Source organism: Oryzias latipes, chromosome 23 (assembly GCF_053564925.1).
Source record: "Oryzias latipes strain Hd-rR chromosome 23, Olatipes_Hd-rR_3.1".
NCBI lineage: Eukaryota > Metazoa > Chordata > Actinopteri > Beloniformes > Adrianichthyidae > Oryzias > Oryzias latipes.
In genome coordinates this window covers 14,155,348-14,174,323 of record NC_136259.1, presented here as the reverse complement: position 1 = coordinate 14,174,323, position 18,976 = coordinate 14,155,348, and the positions used below count along the sequence as shown (strand labels likewise).

Sequence of the window (18,976 nt, the reverse complement as noted above, 5' to 3'; positions counted from 1 at the left end):
CTAATGATAACATCCCAGTGGAAGACAATTTTTACAACTAATATTGGAAGTCATAACAAAAGCAATGAAAGTAGAAAATCACTTGTGACAAAGTAATGTGAAGCAATTCTAGTGACATTTAATTAAAAGTTTGATTTACATTTTCAGTCCCTCATGTTTACACCAGACTTACACCTGTGCTCAGGTGAGTGTCTGTGTTGTACTGTGGATAATTAAATGTGAAAAGAAGGGAAGTGCCCATTCACCTCCACACCAAGACCCTTGGTGAAGTAGCAGTGGCTGCCACGGCCCCCAGGGACCTGCACGGACCCAGACCAGGGCCGGAAGGACCACCACAGGGGCCCCCAGTGCCAGAGAGCAGGGGGACACAGAAGCATGGAGAATGCAATCCATTCAACCCAGCCAGAGAACAGCCTTCCTACCACCCCAGGAGGCCCAGCACAAGGCCCCATCCACAGAAGAGACCCTCATCCCCAGACAAGCAGCCCACCACCACCTGGGAGTTCTGAACATCACCCCAACCCCAGACATGAATCAGGGGCCCCCAAGGGAGACCCGCCCCACACTCCAGGCAACCACTCACTTCCCCCACAGGATATCCAGTAGAGAGCAAGGCAGGGCCCACTCTAAGGGTTGCTCCTTTAGCGGTGCCCTCTGTGCTTTCACTTAGCCGAAATGAATTGTGTTATTTATGTTTTTTATATAGATTTGCTGGATCCTTATGATTATTAAAAGGATCAGCTGCCCTCCAAGATTTTACCCAGCCTGATCAAAGCTTTCATGGGGGCTCAAACGGCACATTTCGCTTCACTGGAGCATTATCTGAGGCCTCTCAAATTTGTTTCTTAGTCACCATTAAGAGCTGATGGCACACTTTTCAACATTGTCCTTGTGTGCACAACGTTGTGGAGGTTCTCATCTGCAACTTGCTGCTCTCTGACAAATCAACCCCATAGAGAGGCAAGTCTGCAAAGCAAGAAATTGGATCAACAACTTCCATTTCCACTGCTTTCTGCACATGGAAAGATAGAGTCACCAAAACAGAGGTTTCTAGCTTCTGCATACAAGGCATGCTCACTTTGCATTTCCAGAAGCTTCTAAGGTGTTAGATGGAGCTTGGGCATCCCGCAGGAGAACTGAGGCCCAGCTAAACATCCAGACCTCGGCTTCAGAAACATCTGCAAGCATGACATGAAGCTGATTGGTTCTAAACTGCACAACTGGAAAAATACATTTGAAAACCGCATCCATCCACCGTGCAGTGGACTGTCAGCCTCTGTCAGAAATGGGGTCAAGAAATCAGGGGGATTTTTCTGCTTAATGCCAAAACAGCTGCAAGAAAGACAGGAATAACACTGACCAAAGCGCACCCCCACCCCTCCCACCTGTATGTAGTCAATGCAGAAGAGACTGTCACTCTAGAGGGTATTAATTTAGCCACTCCAGGAAATCTTTACAGAACTAATCTCTTAGATTGCTACTTCACTGTCCTCCCAGACAGACAGATGCCAGTAAATAGATGAACAATGTCAGTTACTGTGAGATGTGTGAGTCCAACTTTGTGACCCAAACCTCTATAAATAATAAATAAAAATGAAATACTCACTCACTTATATCACGACCTAAAATCTGATTGTGTAATACCAGCTGTGGAAGTTTCTGGAAAGCTTCATCAGTGCAGCACCTCTGCATAGAGCTGTTCTACTGACGATGACACTCTGGTTCTACCAATCAGTAACTCAAACGATGCAACAGGCAGTGATGGATGGATGGATGGATGGATGGATGGATGGATGGATGGATGGATGGATGGATGGATGGATGGATGGATGGATGGATGGATGGATGGATGGATGGATGGATGGATGGATCTGTGTGTTGTCTCCACATTGGTTGTACAAGACGTGTGATCTTGGAATTGCATCTGTGCTGCTGCAGAGTTCAATGTTGTGCATCAAACTGTTCTTACAGATAAATGTTTTAAGGCCCATCTAACTTGTAAGGCTGGTGCTGGTTGGCCATCAGCACATATTTTCTTTTTTATGTATGATTTATTTAGAAATTCTTTCAAGTAAGCAAAAACAAAAAATTCAAAACCACAATTACAAAAATAAAATAAATAAACAAAAAAACAAAAGAAAAAAATATATATAAATAAATAAATACTATGGTACTAATCTATGTCCAGCAAAGACATTAAATACTTCATACCTGTTAATATAGTTGAAAGTTCACTGGGTCGTTTCTAAGGTCAAGGACATGGCATGTTCTAAGAAAGGTGACCACATTTCAGAAATTGTACATCCAGAGCCCTTAAGAGAATGTCTGATTTTTTCCAGGTTAATAAAAGAAAGTGAATTCTTTATCCATTGTGAATGAGTGGGTGGGCGAAGATCTTTCCAGCACATCAAGATAGTCCACCGGGCAAGCAGTGTCAGAAAAGCTACAAGATCCTCAGACCAAGGAGAGAGGGAATGATTGTCCGGAAGTACACCAAAGAGGGCTGTCATTGGGAATTGCTGTACTATGACATTACAGACAGAGGATAGAGAGTCAAATACAGCGTTCCAGGAATCAGAAAGCGACGGACATGTCAAAAACATGAGTGAGACTTGCAGGGCCTAGATCACATTTTACACAGTTAGGATCAGTACCGGGAAAAACTCTGGCAAGTCTGTTTCTAGACCAATGAACTCTATGAACCATTCTACATTGAATGATATCAAATCAAATCAAACTTTATAAAATAGCGCTTTTCATGCATTTTGTGAGGCTCGAAGCGCTTTAACATTAAAAACAGAAACAGAAAACACACAACATTACAGTAAAAACCCAACCCACCCTTCACCCTTCCCACTCCCCTCCATTAAAACATATGACCCATGACCCATGACAATGAATATTGACTATGCAAGTTTGAATAAATAAATAAGCAAACAAACATGTATGGCTTGGCTCTGCTGTGAGGAAACGGTATTTGGGAATCTCTTCGTACCAGGAGCCAGCTCGGCCATGGGAGCATCGCCACAGCGCCCACCCAGACTGGAACAACACTGGGGTCCATCAGCCGTGAAGCTGCAAAGTTTAACTCCAGCTGCCCCAGCAAGGGCGACAACTGCAGCAACAACCACAGACCAAGCCGGCAAGCCCTGGAGGAAAAGATCCCCACAAGAAACACTGGGGCTAAAATCATGATAAGATACTAAAATTAAAGACATAAGATTTACATAAAAACATAAAACTGAGAATAAGATGCATAAAATAAAATTAAATACATAAAATAGCCTATAATAAAACTAATAGAATAAATTAGCAGTTAAAATCAACTAAAAGCTAAATTAAAAAGGTGGGTTTTGAGCCTCTTCTTAAAAACTTCTACAGTCTCTGTGGCCTTGAGGTTCTCCCGCAGGCTGTTCCACAGGTGAGGACTGTAATGGCAGAACGAAGCCTCACTATACGGTTTGGTCCTCACCTTAGGAACAACTAAGAGGCCAGCACCGGAGGACCTCAGGGTCCGCGAGGGCTTATATTATAAAAGACTATCATTTAAATAAGAAGGCCCAAGACCATAAAAACATTTATAAACCATTAAAAGAACTTTAAAATACATCCTGAAACGCACAGGGAGCCAATGCAGTGACTTTAAAACCGGTGTAATGTCTTCCCGCCCTCTGGTCCTCTTCAGAACTCGTGCCGCTGAGTTCTGCAATAGCTGTAGATTTGAGATTGACTTTTTGGGTAAACCAGAGAGCAGGGCATTACAATAATCTAAACGACTAAAAATAAAAGCATGCATCTCTGTGCAAGAGAGAGGAACGGTCGGACTCTGGCAATGTTTTTGAGATGATAAAATCCTGTCTTAACGACATTTTTAATGTGTGGGATAAAATTTAGCTCAGAGTCAAAAAGTACGCCCAGGTTTCTCACACATTCAGAAGGTTTAAAATTATGAAGATGTGGTAAAATCATCTCTCTCTTGTCTTCAAAACCGATGATTAAAACTTCAGTTTTGTCCTGGTTGAATGATACAGTGATACAATGATCAATACACATATTGATGAGGAGTGAAGAATTCGTCCAAGCACAGATCTCCACTGATCATCATTTGTGTCCACATGGAGCTCTTCTGACCAAGCCATGGGTAGATGTTCAGATGTTGAATCAAGTGTGGATTTTGCAAGAGGTTTTACATTTTTGATATTGTACCCTTCAGAGGGGGGTTGATCCCCATGAAAGTATCATTGGGACACTGGAAGGGTCAGGGAGGTGACGACGAATAAAACTACAAGCCTGAAGATACCTGAAGAAGTGAGTGTTGGGCAGATTCAACTTTTTAGATAGTAATTCAAACAGAGCTAAAGTTCCCTCTGTGCAAAAGTCTTTTACTGAAACTAGGCCACGACTTCTCCACAGGGCAAAAGTCTTATCAGTAAATGATGGAGGAAACAGAGGGTTAAGATGGAGTGACGACATGAGAGATATTTTTGGATTCCAAGGTGCTGTTTAACTTGTGTCCATATCTTTAAACAATGCTTAACTATGACATTATCGGTATAAGATGTGGGAGATAGTTTAAGAGGAAAACACAAAAGAGAGAGTGGAGTAGCAGAGGCAAGAGTACAAGACGACTCCTCTATTGGTAACCAGGCTGGCTTAACCCTATGACCAAAAGATTGTTGTTCTGATATTTGCAGCCCAATAGTAAAATAAAAGGTTTGGTAGGGAGAGGCCGCCATTATCTTTGCTTTTCTGCAATATATTTTTTCTCATTCTTGGAGGCTATTTTCCCATAAGAATTGAGCAATAGAATTGTCAAGGGACCTGAAAAATTGCTTTGGAATGAATACTGCTAGGCATTGAAAAAATAGAGAAGTTTAGGAAGCACATTCATATTGATGCAGCTCATTCTACCTGCGAGAGATAATGGCAGCATGGACCAACGCTGTAAGTCACAATTAATTTGATCCAGTAATGGGATAAACCAGCAAACATTTTCCTCATGTTGTTCTCATCTGTCCTGTGATTGATTTACTGTTCATCACTGGCAATCATGTGCTGCCACCCAGTGGTAAATGTGCTGAATGACAAAGCAGTACCGGTCCACTGAGGATTGTGACAAAGGAAAAGAGATGATCCAGAATTCCGAACTAGAACCAGACTGTTTCCTCTAACCCTTGTGCTATCCTAGGCACTTTAACATTGGGAGTTGGGTCATCTAGACCCACTAGACAGTGCTCTGAACCATTTTTCTTCAATGATTTGTGATCTTCACTGGTGTCCATGAATTACATGAAATCTTTCCACCTTTGTCCACCTTTGTCATGGTAGGGAGAACACGTCAACGTAAGGGTGGGGTCATCTAAGATAGCACAAGGGTTAAATATGAGCCTCAACTACTGATCCTACTCTCTGCTGAGGATTCCAGCGTTTAACGGAGTGTGGGATTCCTCTGTAACTGAAACACACATGCTTTATTAAAGAAGGGGGGACCTCCAGTTCAGTTTGCCATCGTCACTGACCATTTTTTTAATCATTGCTGTTTGTTTTGCTCTTATGGTTCTGCTGTTTCACCGTTTTAACACTTAACAAGATTCTGTAGCCTGCATTACTTTTTTCTTAGTTGATGTCAGAAAAGGTGGAAGACTGTTTAAGGGGAATTTACAAACCTGTCTTTCTATCTCCATATTTTTAAGTTCAAAAAGAGAACAAACCTCCTAGAACGGGGGGGGGGGGGGGGGGGGGGGGGGGGGCTGCTCTTCTGGTTGGGCTGGAGCTTGCACTCTCTGTCCCCCCTATGCTTCCCTGCTCTCTGGCAGTCTGGGGTCTGATGGCCTGGGTGGTAGATGTGATCGCCTGGCGGGCGGTTGTTCTCTATCTGCTACCGTGCGGGTGTTGGGGGGGTCCTGGCTGCCTCTGCGGCGGGGGTCTTGGTGTGGGGAGGACTGAGCACTCTCCCTCTTTTTTTTTTTACATTCCATCATCCATTTAGAAGGACATAAACAATCACTCGAGCACAGGTGTCAGCTCACCTTTGCACAAATAGTTTGCATGACTGAATGAAATGTTTCACACTGGCTAGTATGAATACATAAGTGTGCGTGTGTGAACATTAGTAGTACTGTATACTATGTCCATGTTGACATGTTTGTATGTTTGTATTATTGGAGCCAACAGGTATGTTTGTAACATCTGAGTGTGTGTGAACAGGCCCCGCCCCTTTTTAGAATTGTTTTACATCTAAACCTGACAGTAATGATTGTAAACATCCAGCAACTTGTTGCTCTATGATGCTTTCTGATTTTACCCCCCCCCCCTTCTATAATCACCCTCTACCCCCCCTCTCTGACATCCCTCTCTTCTCTCCTTTTCCTTTCTGTCAATTCCAACAAAAGATCTGCTACAAATATAATTAAGATGAATACAGTTTAGCATAAATCACAAAAGGGGTTTATTCAAATATACACCGTTTGTGTCTGAAGGTTCATAACCCATGTTGTAATAGTAAAGCCTGTCACAACAACACAAGAGGCTTTCAGCTCCCGTCTGTTTGCTCAGCTGTTGGACAGGACAAGCTGAAAAAAAAAAGAAAGAAAGAAAACAAACAGTCAAACAGGAACATATCCAAAAGTTGTTTTAATGTTCTTGGTAAAGTCTGGAAAGCGTACATCCCACAAATAGACCATAATTTACACTATAAATCTGAACAGGATTTTTTATATGTTTTAAAAAAAAACTAAAAGCTTTTAAAAGCACCACCCCTTCACCGATGCAAAGTATTACTTGAGCCATGTGGTGTTCAGTCACTTCATCATTTTTTTTTTTTTTTTTTTTGTTAACTTGTCCTGTCCAACAGCTAGGCAGACAGATGAGAGCTGAGGGCCTCTTGTGTTGGACATATTTTACTTTAACAAGAGGGGTTATTAATCTTCAGACAAACCAAAGGTATGTCTGAATAAACCCCTTTTGTAATTGAGGCCAAACTTTATTAATTTCAATCATGTTTGAAAATCTTTGGTGTTGGACCGGACGGAAAAGGAAAGAGGGGAAGAAGAGAGAGGGACGTTAGAGAGAGGGGGGGGGGGGGTAGGAGGGTGATAATAGGAGGGGAAGGGGGGTAAGACCATGAAGCAGCATAAAGCAACAAGTTTACTGGTTGTTAATCATTATGGTAAGGTTCAAATGTAGTACAAAAAGGGCGGGGCCTATCCACACACACACTCAAATGTTATAAACACACCTGCTAGCTGCAAAAATGTCCACCTGTCGACATGTACACAAAACAGATAGTGTTCACACGCATACTTATGCCTTAAAACCAACTAGTGTGAAATATTTCAGTCATTCAATCATGCAAACTGTTAGTGCAAAGGTGAGCTAACACCTGTGCTCAGGTGAGTGTTTATGTTCTTCTAAAATGGATGGTGGAACGTGACAAGAAGGAGGGAGAGTGCCCAGCCATCCCCACCCCAAGACCCCCACCGCAGCAGCAGTGGCAGCCGAAATCCCCCCAACGCCACACGAGAACCGGCAGGGAACAACCGCCGCCCGGGCGACCAAGCCCGCCACCCAGGCCAGGGCCAGCAGGACCGCCGCAAGGCCCCCAGAGCCAGAGAGCAGGGATGCACGGAGGGAAAGAGAGCGCCGCCCCAGCCCAACCAGGAGAGCAGCCCCCCCGCCGCGCCGGTAGCGCCCAACGCAGGGCCCCACCGGAGAAGGACCCCCACAGCCCCAGACAAGCACCCCACCACCACCCAGGAGTTCCGGGCATCCCCCCGCCCCCACCCCAGGTACGAGCCAGGACCCCCCAAGGGAGACCCGCTCCGCACTCCAGGCAGCCATCCGCCCGGCCCACGGTTGGTCCAGGGAGGAGCAACCGTTTGCAGTCACTTCATCATTTGATACAGCAGCAGCATCTTTGGATCTATGAGAACCACTGACTATAGACCGAGTGTGATGTCACCCATAAAAATGGTTTGCCTCTGGTTCAACCAAATGAAATCAATTTAGTCACCATTTTTCTGCAATATGGATGCCGCCATGTTGGAGCCAGCATTGACTGGTCATAGCAAAATTGTTGTGTGTGTTTGAAACCACATATCTTTGTGATAATAAATAAAACAAGGCCAAAGGATGAGCACTTGAATCACATCCTGAATGTGGCTGCCACTCAGGATGTGAGTTCTGTGGGGCTCCCACACTTTTTATCACTACATCAAACAGGACACTGCCCAACCGGACAAACGCCTGTCTGACCAGTAACCAGTGATCCAAAGACCCGCTGATACCCATCAGCCGCAGATTATAGAATTATTAACAATACTGTGCTTTTACTATTTTGGATACACTGTCTTCAGGCTACAGCCATATATTTTATATTGATCGGAAGTTGCTGTTTTTACCACAATTTTACTGGTCCAACCCACATGGGAATAGATTTGACTCCATGTGGCCCTTGAGTTAAAATGGTTTTGACACCCCTTGACTAGTGTGTGGTGAAAGGCGCTTATAATCTGTACGTCATAAGGGCGTATGGCTTACATTAGTTTTATGAATGCAATACAAGAACCACACGAACAACTTGAATTCATTTAGGGGGGTTGGGGGCCTTTAAATTCTATGGGCTGAAACTATGCAATAGAATGAAAAAATAATAATAAAGTCGCAAAAGTATCCTTTGTGTCCATAACAACCAGCCAGCAGTGGGGAAAAAACTTTTTTTCCCAGCTTTTATTTTTACAGAATTGCATTCATTAAAAAAAAACAAGGGGGGGGGGACTGTTATGTTAAACAAATTAACTAAACTACACGTGTTTCATGTTTTTTTAACTGTAAAAATGTATGAACCAAAAATTAAAAAAAAAAATTAAAAAATTGATTTTTACCACATTTTTCCGCAGAACCTCCCCCAAACACAGCTGCGGGTTTACAGTTAAATGTCTTTTTTTGTTCACTTGGAAAAAGCAGGAACTAAACATTTTCACTGAGATTGTCACGTTTGCTCTGTCAGCAGAGGGATTCTATCTAAAATGTCCTGTGCTGCATCCCTCAGAACCACCGCTTTGTCTGCCATGTGCAGCAAAGACTTCAGACTCGCCCAGAAAACCTGCTGCTTGCGCTCGTCACTGGGCCATTCCAGGTAGGTCTGCTGCTTCAACAAGCTCCGGAGTCTCAGGAACCTCTTGGGAAGAGAGTCTGGTGGGATTGGCTCCAACAGAACAAAGACTATGGAGTCGCTTTGGGTGCTGATGGATCTGTGCTGCGCAAAGAAGAGCTCATAGTTGCACCACTCACTCTGCACAAAATGTTTGGAGAGCACAAATAGCGTCTTGTAGCTGGACTCTACGCAGTTGATGATGTTATCCAGAATCCACTCACCCGGGACAAAGTCCCGCTCATGGACGCAGAGGGAGAAACCATTTCCTTCTAGAGAGGGCACCAGCTGACTGTCCACCCAGTTGGAGTCCTGGTGGCTGTACGAGATGAAGGCATGATAGTCGAATGAGGCGTTCTTCAGCAGGTTAGAACGCTTCTTGCCTCTCCTCTTCATCCTGATCCAGGTCCACAGCATCCTTGTGTACCAAGCTCCGTCACACTTCCAGAAAATGACACTGATGGCTGTGCAAACGGCTGTTAGCACAGGCAGAGCCACCACAGACTGAAGCCACATTTCGCAGGACAGCTTGCTGGTTTTGTACTCAGACAGAGACAGTCCAGTGAGGGAAGGCGGCGTGCTGCATGTGTAATCGAATGGCCAGTCTGGTAGTAAGGACTTATTGAAAGCAGTAATGAACCAGTGGATGTCACAGGAGCAGAAATAGGGATTGTTCCCAGCGATCAGTGTCTGAAGTCTGGGCAGCCCCGCTAAAGCCTCTCTGGACACAGAGGTGATGGCGTTCTGGTCCACATGGAGCCTGAGCAGAGTTGGGACGCTGAGATCTTCAGGGAAAACCTGGATGCTGTTAAAGCTCAGTGTGAGTTGCTCCAGTTTGGGAAAGCGAGACAGGACTTCCTGTGTTATGGCTGTTATTCCTGTCTTTGTCAAGTCAATCTTTACAAAGTTTGGAGACAGGTAACTGAACACAGCGTTGCCCAAATTGTTGTTGCCCAAGCTCAGTTCTGTCAGCTGAGCCGGCCAGAAGCATGCGCCATCCAAATGGATCGAGTTGAAGCTGAGGTCAAGAGATTTTAGTGTCTTCATTTGCTGCATTTTCTTAGAGATAAATGAAAGACTAATGAATCTATTTCTGCTCAAAGAAAGCTTCTGCAGCTTTGGGAAGGTGGAGGCATATGAACACTGAAACCACCAGAAGCCAGACTCTGACAAGAGGTTGTCCGACAGGTCAAGCATTTCCAGAGACGGTAGAGTTGAAATGAGTCCGCAGGGTAAAATGTTCATCCCGGTGCCTGAAAACCTCAGATACGTGAGCTCTGAGAAGGCCTTGGAACTCATGTTGAAAGTCGGATATTTGTACTGGTAATGGTTCACACTGTTGAAGGTAACTGAGCGGAGACTGATGCTTTGGTTTATGGTGGGGAGCTGAAACCCCTCCGCCGTGTCTTCATTATAAGTGATGTTAACAAACAGGAGTTCACGAAGAGAGGAGAGCCACACGTTCTTCACGAAACTCTCCATGAATGAACTGTTGATCCATGTGCTCTCAATGCTGAGTCTCTGCAGGAAAGGCATCGTCCTCAGCTTGAAGAAGGGGTCTCCTGTCACACGGCAGGTGTCAAGAAATACAGATGTGAATCGAATTGACCTTACTCGTGCCTCAGCCAAATCCCTTAGAAGGTTGTCCAACATGATGAAATCCTCACAGAATGACACGTGGAGGGAAATGTTTTGGAGGTTAATTCTTGCAAGAGAACCAGAATCATATTTTCGCCACGGAGTTCCAGCCCCCAAGAACAAATGGTTCAGGGAAACATTCACGAGCGCATCAAAGTCATGAAAACGAACCGTTGTGGCCGCTGTGCTTCCCAAGACCAGAAAGTCCAGAGCTCTTAGATCCCGAAAGGAAGCAGGAATCTTATAGCTGCTGTACAGATTATTGTCCACAGCAAAAACCTGCAGCCTTTTCAGTGAAATTGCTGGAATGAAAGACAAGCTGTTGTGAGAAATGTTGAGGACTTTAAGCCCCGGTGTGTGTTTGAACACCGTGGGGGGAATCACCCGTAGGCCACAGTGGGTTGCTTTCAGGAAGCACAGCTGGGACAATCCAAAAAACTGATCTGCGTCCCACCTGTGGATGGGGTTGTAAGAAATGTCCAAATACTGTGTGCTGTGGGGAAGATGGGAAGGGACAGCGGTCAGGTTATGGTTGGAATAGTCCTTCAGTCCTCGCCTCAGAACGCCACACAGTTGAAATCCTCTGTCATCTGTCTCTGCAGCTCTGGACACAGGATTCAGAAAAGCCACCACGAAAATGGCCCCAATCACTGGAGCAATGCTTGGCCTGGAACACCAAAGAGTTTGGAAAAAGTAGGTGGAACATAAGTGAAAGAGCACAAGGTAGGAAAAAGCAATGTGACGCATAAAAGAAGCTGGTTTACCTCTGCAACTTCATGACTTTAGAAACGGCAGCAGCTGTGACCTAAGCCGGCGGTTCCCCTCGGCACTCTGATCTGCTGCTGTCAAAAGCACAAGTCTTTCCTTCCCTAAATCAGTTTCTCCTTTCTGCCCTCTGCTCTCCTTTCATATGAGTGTGACTTACTAAAGGGGAAGTTCTAAGCTGGTGAAGCCCAAAAGAAAAACATGCTGTCTACACCATGAAACTGGAAATCATCATCAAAGTCTTTGTTTTAAAGACCCAATGTGCCAACATCAGTGCTTCGAAAGGATTCAAGCTTGTTTGAGACTTCTCCTGAAATGAGACAGGTCTAGACAACATCAAACAAATGCTTTAGAGATGTACTGCACCGTGACTTTACAGGTTTTCTCAGAGAACATATTCACCAAAAAAAAGTATAAAAAATAACTTTGATCCCAGCGCTCTTTATTTGAAAAAAGAAAAATCAGTCATTGAACCATAATTTGGATTGAGCGCTGTTTATTAAAGAATGTCATTTTTGATCTGAGTTGTGAATCCAGCTGACTTATCTGTATGTAACATTAATAGTAAATGAGAACTCGACTGAATGACCCCTCCCCCCCAATATTCCAAACAGGACGACAGGACGAGTTTTTACTCTAGTTACAAACTGACCAATCAGATGCCTTGATAAAAGAAGGCGGTCTCACGTCAACTGTTCAAAACCTTTGATTGACAAATTTTGTGTAGCTCCCCCCCCGTGGCCTTCCAACAAGCTCACTCCTGATTGAGAGTGGTTGCCATACCAGCTTTGACTCGACTGACTTGGACCAATCACTGCTTACTGATGTAATTTGGCTCCAACATTTCGATGTCTGTATCCCAAAGAAAATGGTGACTTAATTGACTTTATTTGGTTGAAGATGCAAGTAAACCTTTTTCTATGGGTGACGTCACACGCATAATTTAAAAGTGAAATGTGAGCCATATACACAATATAAAAGTTATTCATCGGTGGTATATGCGGGAAAAGTCTGTTAGACATACGTGGAACGATCATGGAAAGCCACAAATTTGCATATGCATCTTGCAAAAATCCCACACAATTGTGTAAGATTCATGTCATAATTGTGTGTAAACTATGTAAAATACGCATAAACTGTGTAATTCTCTACCAAACAAAAAATTTAAACAGATTAAAACAGAATTCATGATAAAGACCCATCGGCCGAAACCCTTGACGGACACTTGCAACTCATCGGTCAATGGCAAGAAACACTTATGAATTACATATTGTGTGCATCGCAAAAGACCAAAATTTAATTTGTGGAAAATGTACAAAATGTATGTCGTAGCTGTGTGAACAACATTTCTAAATGAAAGGATTTGGAGTTTACACAGAATATCTGTATATGCTGATGATACCCTAGTTTTTTTAGACCTGCTAGTCAGCTGTTTAACAAAATTTTATAAAACCATGTTGTAAAAAAAAATGTCTGAAAGCTCAGATACTTCTTTATAATTTTGCATGAGATCATTAAAGATGTCAAAATTTCTTTCTGTTAGTCACGGTTTTAAGCAAAGAAGAACAAGCTCGGGTTTTGTTCAGTCTTCTATTCCGACTGACTTATTGTGTCACAAATAAAATAAGCTCAGAATAAATAAAAATTAGTGATAACCTATTAAACACTCTGATAGTTTTTAGAACTAAGAACAGGTGCTTTGTAAATAAACTCGTACCTGAAATAAAACAGTTTTTTTTCTGGCTGGGTTGCATAAAGCATTCACTTGAAGAATCTGGATCATCCAAATGGTCATTGTAAAGACAAAGTCTCAAATTCAAACAAACTGACCTCATCCCACCCACAGCAAACCAAAAGACAAAGAATTGACTTTTTAAAGGATCATTGACCAAGATAAAAGAAAGAATGACATAAAATTATTCTCTATTCTTCCAAGTCTTAAAAATGAAAACAAAAGAAATGGGCTGCTGCTCAGAGCACTTCCTCTTCCACAAAGGAAATGTCCATAATAAAAAACAATATTTTTATGCCAATTTAAAATAACGATTTTGGAAACACCCGAATTGTGCCACCACATGATTTACGTGGCTCACACTTCCTCAACTTTCATGAACAAATACAACTCAGCTGAATTGTGTAACCAGCAAGTGTGGTTCCTGACCAAGCAAACATATTAATAATTCATTGTTCCATGATTTATTTGTTGGTAAAACAACATTAAAACAGTCTATAGTCTACACTACTGTTGTCAGAAAATGCCCAAATATGCAACTACTACTTCACACAACTGGAAGGAGCAGTTTAATTGCACTACAGAAGATGCTCCAAAGAGTTAATTTCCCCCAATAACCTGAAACAAATTTTTAGTTTGAATACACCCAAGCGCACACTGGACCAGGAACCCATCTTTCGAGTTGGTCTCAGTTCAATTCCAATCAGATTGAGCTTTGGTTGGCTCTGAGTATCCTCGGTCTGAATAGGCTATGTGCTTGGAGCGAAAAAAACAACTGGACGAAAACAGCCACTGTACACTGTAGACGGAATAATGGAATGTGGTTGGATGAATGAAGCCTCATTATAAAAACTTTTAACGTGATGCATATTGCTTCACACTTGTTTTCCCAACAAACTATATGTCAGCGTTTCAGCGTACCTTCTTAGCATAGCAGTCATCTCCTCAGTAACTGCCTTGCAGCATTCCTCCAACATACCAAAATAACAATGTGGGTTAAAAATAATCCTGAATCAAAATAGTTTATAATATATTGCCTTTCAATTACGGTAAATATCTATGAGGATTGTGCATCTTGGTTTGATTTTTGGATAGGTTTTTGACTGAAAAATTAACAGGGATCAATCAATTTATCCTCTTTTAAATCCAGGTCTTTTCTGTTGTTTATCCATGTGTATTTTCATTTACTTAATATTTTTGTGTTTTTGATAAATTTTTACAAAAAAAATCATTGTTTTATTTTAAACATGGTTGATTAGCCGTCATATCCTTTTTTTTTGGACAATTGCCTTGCTTTGCGTTTCCTTATGTGTGATACGTTTTTTGTGTGTCTCTCTTGTTTGAACACTTGATTTAGTTTATAATTACTTGTGTTCACCTGGAGGAATTCATTCAGCAAAACACTTTGCGCTCAAACAGTGTGTGAAAAGTAATTATTTAAGCCCCAAGTCACAACTGCCCTTATGGGTGGATTTGGGCTGTCTACAGGCAAAAAATTGGACAACCCTGTAGGGGGCAGGCAAGTGTCCCCCCACGAAATATCAAGGTCATGGACCGCTTTGTGAACCCTGAAAATAGGCACATTTTTTAGAGCACACTGTGAATGAGAGGTCCCAGTGGACACTTACACGACATGGAAGGGTGCAGTCATCGTACGGGCGCCCCATGAGCACTTGAGTATCACCTGCACACTCCATGCATGCAGCATTTGCGTGTGGCACGCAACACGCACATCACTAATGACTAGAGTGTGGCATAAGGTCACAGTACATGTGTGCGACCTATATTAGCCTTACATATACTTCACAATACATTTACCACACGCATGACAATGGTACATTCCATTTTCATGATGTTCCATTGAGGGACGAGCCTCAAGGGAACTATAAGACACACCTGCGTTCCCCTTAAAATGCGGTTGCTTCTCTCTACGACTCTTCACTGGTCCAGACAACCCAAAAGCCCACAGCACCTTTATGGACGGGTGCATGTGACTATTAATGACCGTTAAAGGTTTGTTGTCGTTCTGCTTTTGCTGTGACCATGTCAACAGCTTTTTTGGGTTTATTTGCACAGAAGCAAATTGGGAGAGAGCAATTGTTTTTTTTTTACTTTAACAAAGTCTTAATTATCCTTAATTTTCTAACTTGGACTTAATAAAAAAAGGTCTTTCAAACAGAAAATCTTTGATTCCATTTAAAATAAATCAGGGAAAGTCCGGGATGGACCCTCAGAAAGACATTAACAGTGCAGGTCTATTGCCTGATGTAACCCTCAGTTTTACAGTAATGCAACTCCAGAATTTACCATAAATCAAGCATTTTGATCTGCAAAGAGAGAAGGAAGTGCAGAATTTGACCAGTTTCAGAAGGGAAGAGAAGGCAGACTATGACTCAGTGGTACAGCAGTTGGAGCTGGAGAGTAAACTATTGTTGCATGCTTGAATCAAGGCAATTGAGAAGTTCTCAATTCCTTTATTTTACAGAAAAGTCAGCATGAAACATGGAGGAATGTCTCTGTTTATGGCGACCAAAACCAGAGCCCACATGCTTTACCTTCTGCCGGGACATTAGTCTCAGATGAAGCCAAATGGATCAAATCATCTGTAAAAAGTGGAAATGGATTCCTAGACCACCCAGGCAACCAAACCCTTTCTCTATTTGGCTGCACCAAGAAATTCTGTCCATTAAATTCATGATCAGAATTGGTGGTAAAAGCAACCTGGTTATAGTCAGAGGAGTCTGCTCTGTTTATAAAGAGATCACATGACCACATACGTCTCCTAATCTAGTAGTGGAAGGGGGGAAAGTACAGAGCAGATCCTTTAAAACATAGACAGTGTTCCTCCAGAGGCTAAGGTTGTACTACTACTGGACTATCATCTCTAGAACTCGAACATGGACACAGAATCTAGAAGTCTAGTTTCCCTTTTATGTGCTTCTGAGCATCACATGACAAAGCAGATTTTATTGATTCACGATGTTGGAGCCCGAATGTCTGATTCAGAAGTTTCCTGTTGCTGTTTCTCCAGAGGTCTGTGAAGTACCTCTCAGTCCTTCACTTCAGATGCTGCTCCTTTATGCTACATTCACACCAGGCATGTGTTGCACGTTCAAGAAAGCCCCATAAACGGTTTCATGAACGCAGATTTAGCCTGTGGTGTTCAACCAGACCAGCACCAGACAAGCAGGGAGCGGCAGGGAGGGGCTTCTTCTTCTTTTGTTTTTCTACTGTTTACTAGCGCATGTCCGCCCCGCACAGTTGGAAGAGGCTTGGTGTGAAATGTCAAAGCGGTGCAAATTCTGGTGAATCTTGATCCAGACCTTTTATTCCACAACTCCATTCCGACATATGAAAGTGATAAAAAAAAAATCCAGACGGGCACAAGCCGCAATCAGTAATCTCTCATCTCTCCAGAATAAAATCATTCTAATCCTCATCATGCACAGCACTTTTTCTCACCAGTCACCATTTTGGAGCTCCTCCTTTTAAGTCCTTAAATATTTATGTTTTTAGGTCTATGTTTTACTCTACTTGAATTTTTAATGGTCTATATCGCCTGCTTTTCTTAAGACTTTCAGAGTCAGCTATTTCCATATATATCAGGGGTGACGAACATGCGGCTCTCGAGCTGCATGCGGCTCTCGGCCAATAAGCATGCGGCTCTTTGCGTCTCATCACATTGTAGCGACCCTGGGGTTAGCCCCGCCCTTAGCCCCTAAGACTCATGGGAAGTGGGGAATTGTGGGTGTAAAGTTTGTCACCATAAGTGAGGGGGGCTATGAGCAGAAAGGAAGTTCATGCTGTTTGGTTGTGTGTGGGTGTGTTCAAAGAAATAGGCACAGATACAGTATAGGAAAGTATGAAATATAACTTTGTATTTGCTACTCTCTCTCTGTGAATGTGCAGTCTCATGTGGTGGACTGGTCATGGCTGTGTCATAGCAGTAAATTATTTATTAAGCCTGATTTTATATTTGTTTACCTTTAGGACTGTACTCATAACCATCAGAGGGTATTAAAAATAAATAATAAGAGTAAATTGGCACTATGTGTGTTCTGATTCTGCTCCCAACACATAAGTGACCGGCAATCATTTGCACGAGTTACGCCCAATGTCGGAAGAAATTACTAAACATTTGATGTGCGTGCAGACTGTTACCCTCATGGTCAAAATGGTGAAATTCAGAGTATAAAGATAAACACAGGACGTTTCTGGAAGAATGGGAAGAGTCTTACTTTTTTACTGAACGGAATGGCAAGTCACTATGTTTATTATTACAAGCTTTTGGAAGCAGTAAAATTGTTCATGGCAGAAAAGAACAAAACGTTAAACGAAAATTAAAAACTCTAAAAACTGTATGTTTTTAATAAGTTGGAGTTTTGTGAAAGTCATTTGTTGAGTGCAATGTATGTAACGTGTTTATTGTGAATAGGAATTATTCAGACACCAGATGGATGCTCTGTCCAGGTGTAAGAGTCAATAGCCGCGGTTACATGCGCAAATATCTTGATCGGATCAATGGTCGGATAAAAATTCAACCGTGTACATGGGCCCAGAAAAACCTTTTCCGATTAGAACGAACGTTCACCTGGTCACACTTTCGATCGGAATAAATCATTTGGGCATGCTCAGTAGTGTTGAAAATACCGGAAGAGGAAATGAATCCCACAGTAAACAAAGTGAGCTATACATTTATGTAGCAGCTCGGTAATATACGGGACGATCTTCTAAATGTGCTTTTATTATTGTTATGATTATTATGAAGCGCCTGTTCGCTCATTATTTTATTTTTGATCCCTGTGGTCGGTGCTTTTTTTTGTGGAAGAACGGAGCTGGAAGAAGCCAGAGTTATTAGAAGGCTGACACGCACGCATAACATTAGCCTTGTTTGATGAACATAAAATCGATGCAGGAAATGCAGCAATCTGCATCTTGGCTGCACGTAAATATGTGGGAATATTATCAGCCTTTATTTTGTCGGGACACGACTGGAAACACAAATCCACGTGAATGTTTGAACGGTATCTAAGGACTGAGCGACATTTCTGCCTTTGAAAACCTCACACACCCAAAGCCGCTGTGTGAGCTGGTGGCCCGAGCTCTGCTCGGACACAAGGTTCTCCTGAGTCCGTCAGCCGCTAACCCAGAGCGGCGGGGTCGGAAGCCTCCCCCCAGGAGCGCACACGCAACACAGCACCACCGCCCTGTCCGCAAACACAAAGCTATAAGTCCGGCTGCTCTGCTCACAGACACGGTTCACTCGCATGGAGCAGCCGGCCAGTCATGTATGAGCTCCAAAGCTTTCGCTGAAGCACCGCACCATTTATGCGTGACGTAAACCAGAGCAGTAGTGACACACGATCGGAGTTAACAGTTTACACTCACAACGATCGGATTAACAATCGGCATAACCCACCTATCTCGATCGGAAAGGTTTTTTGATCCGAACGAGTCTGATCGGGGCAGACTATTCCGAATGGCGTGTTTACGTGACGCATTTTTCTTCCGATCAGGCGTTCTTTCTGATTACTTTTGTCCATGTAATCATGCAGCTAGTGAAAGAGGAATGTTGAGATACAAAGAATTACCAGTTAAAAACTGTTGGATGAACAGTGAAACATTCAGTTTTTATCATCGTAAATCTGCCAACCATCAACCTCACTGCACGTCACTGAGTAGTTGTGTGT

At 42.8% G+C, this 18,976-nt stretch overlaps 1 protein-coding gene across 1 annotated transcript; it reads right to left on the bottom strand.

Moving 5' to 3' along the window:
• Positions 1 to 6,608: 6,608 nt before the first annotated feature.
• On the bottom strand, positions 6,609 to 12,171 carry LOC101163128 (toll-like receptor 1). The gene is made up of 2 exons (XM_004083114.5): positions 11,554 to 12,171; positions 6,609 to 11,456 (listed from the first exon to the last, which is right to left on the bottom strand). The coding sequence occupies exons 1-2, from the start codon at positions 11,565 to 11,567 to the stop codon at positions 8,990 to 8,992; spliced, it is 2,481 nt and encodes an 826-aa protein (XP_004083162.1). The 5' UTR covers positions 11,568 to 12,171; the 3' UTR covers positions 6,609 to 8,989.
• Between the last annotated feature and the right edge of the window lie 6,805 nt (positions 12,172 to 18,976).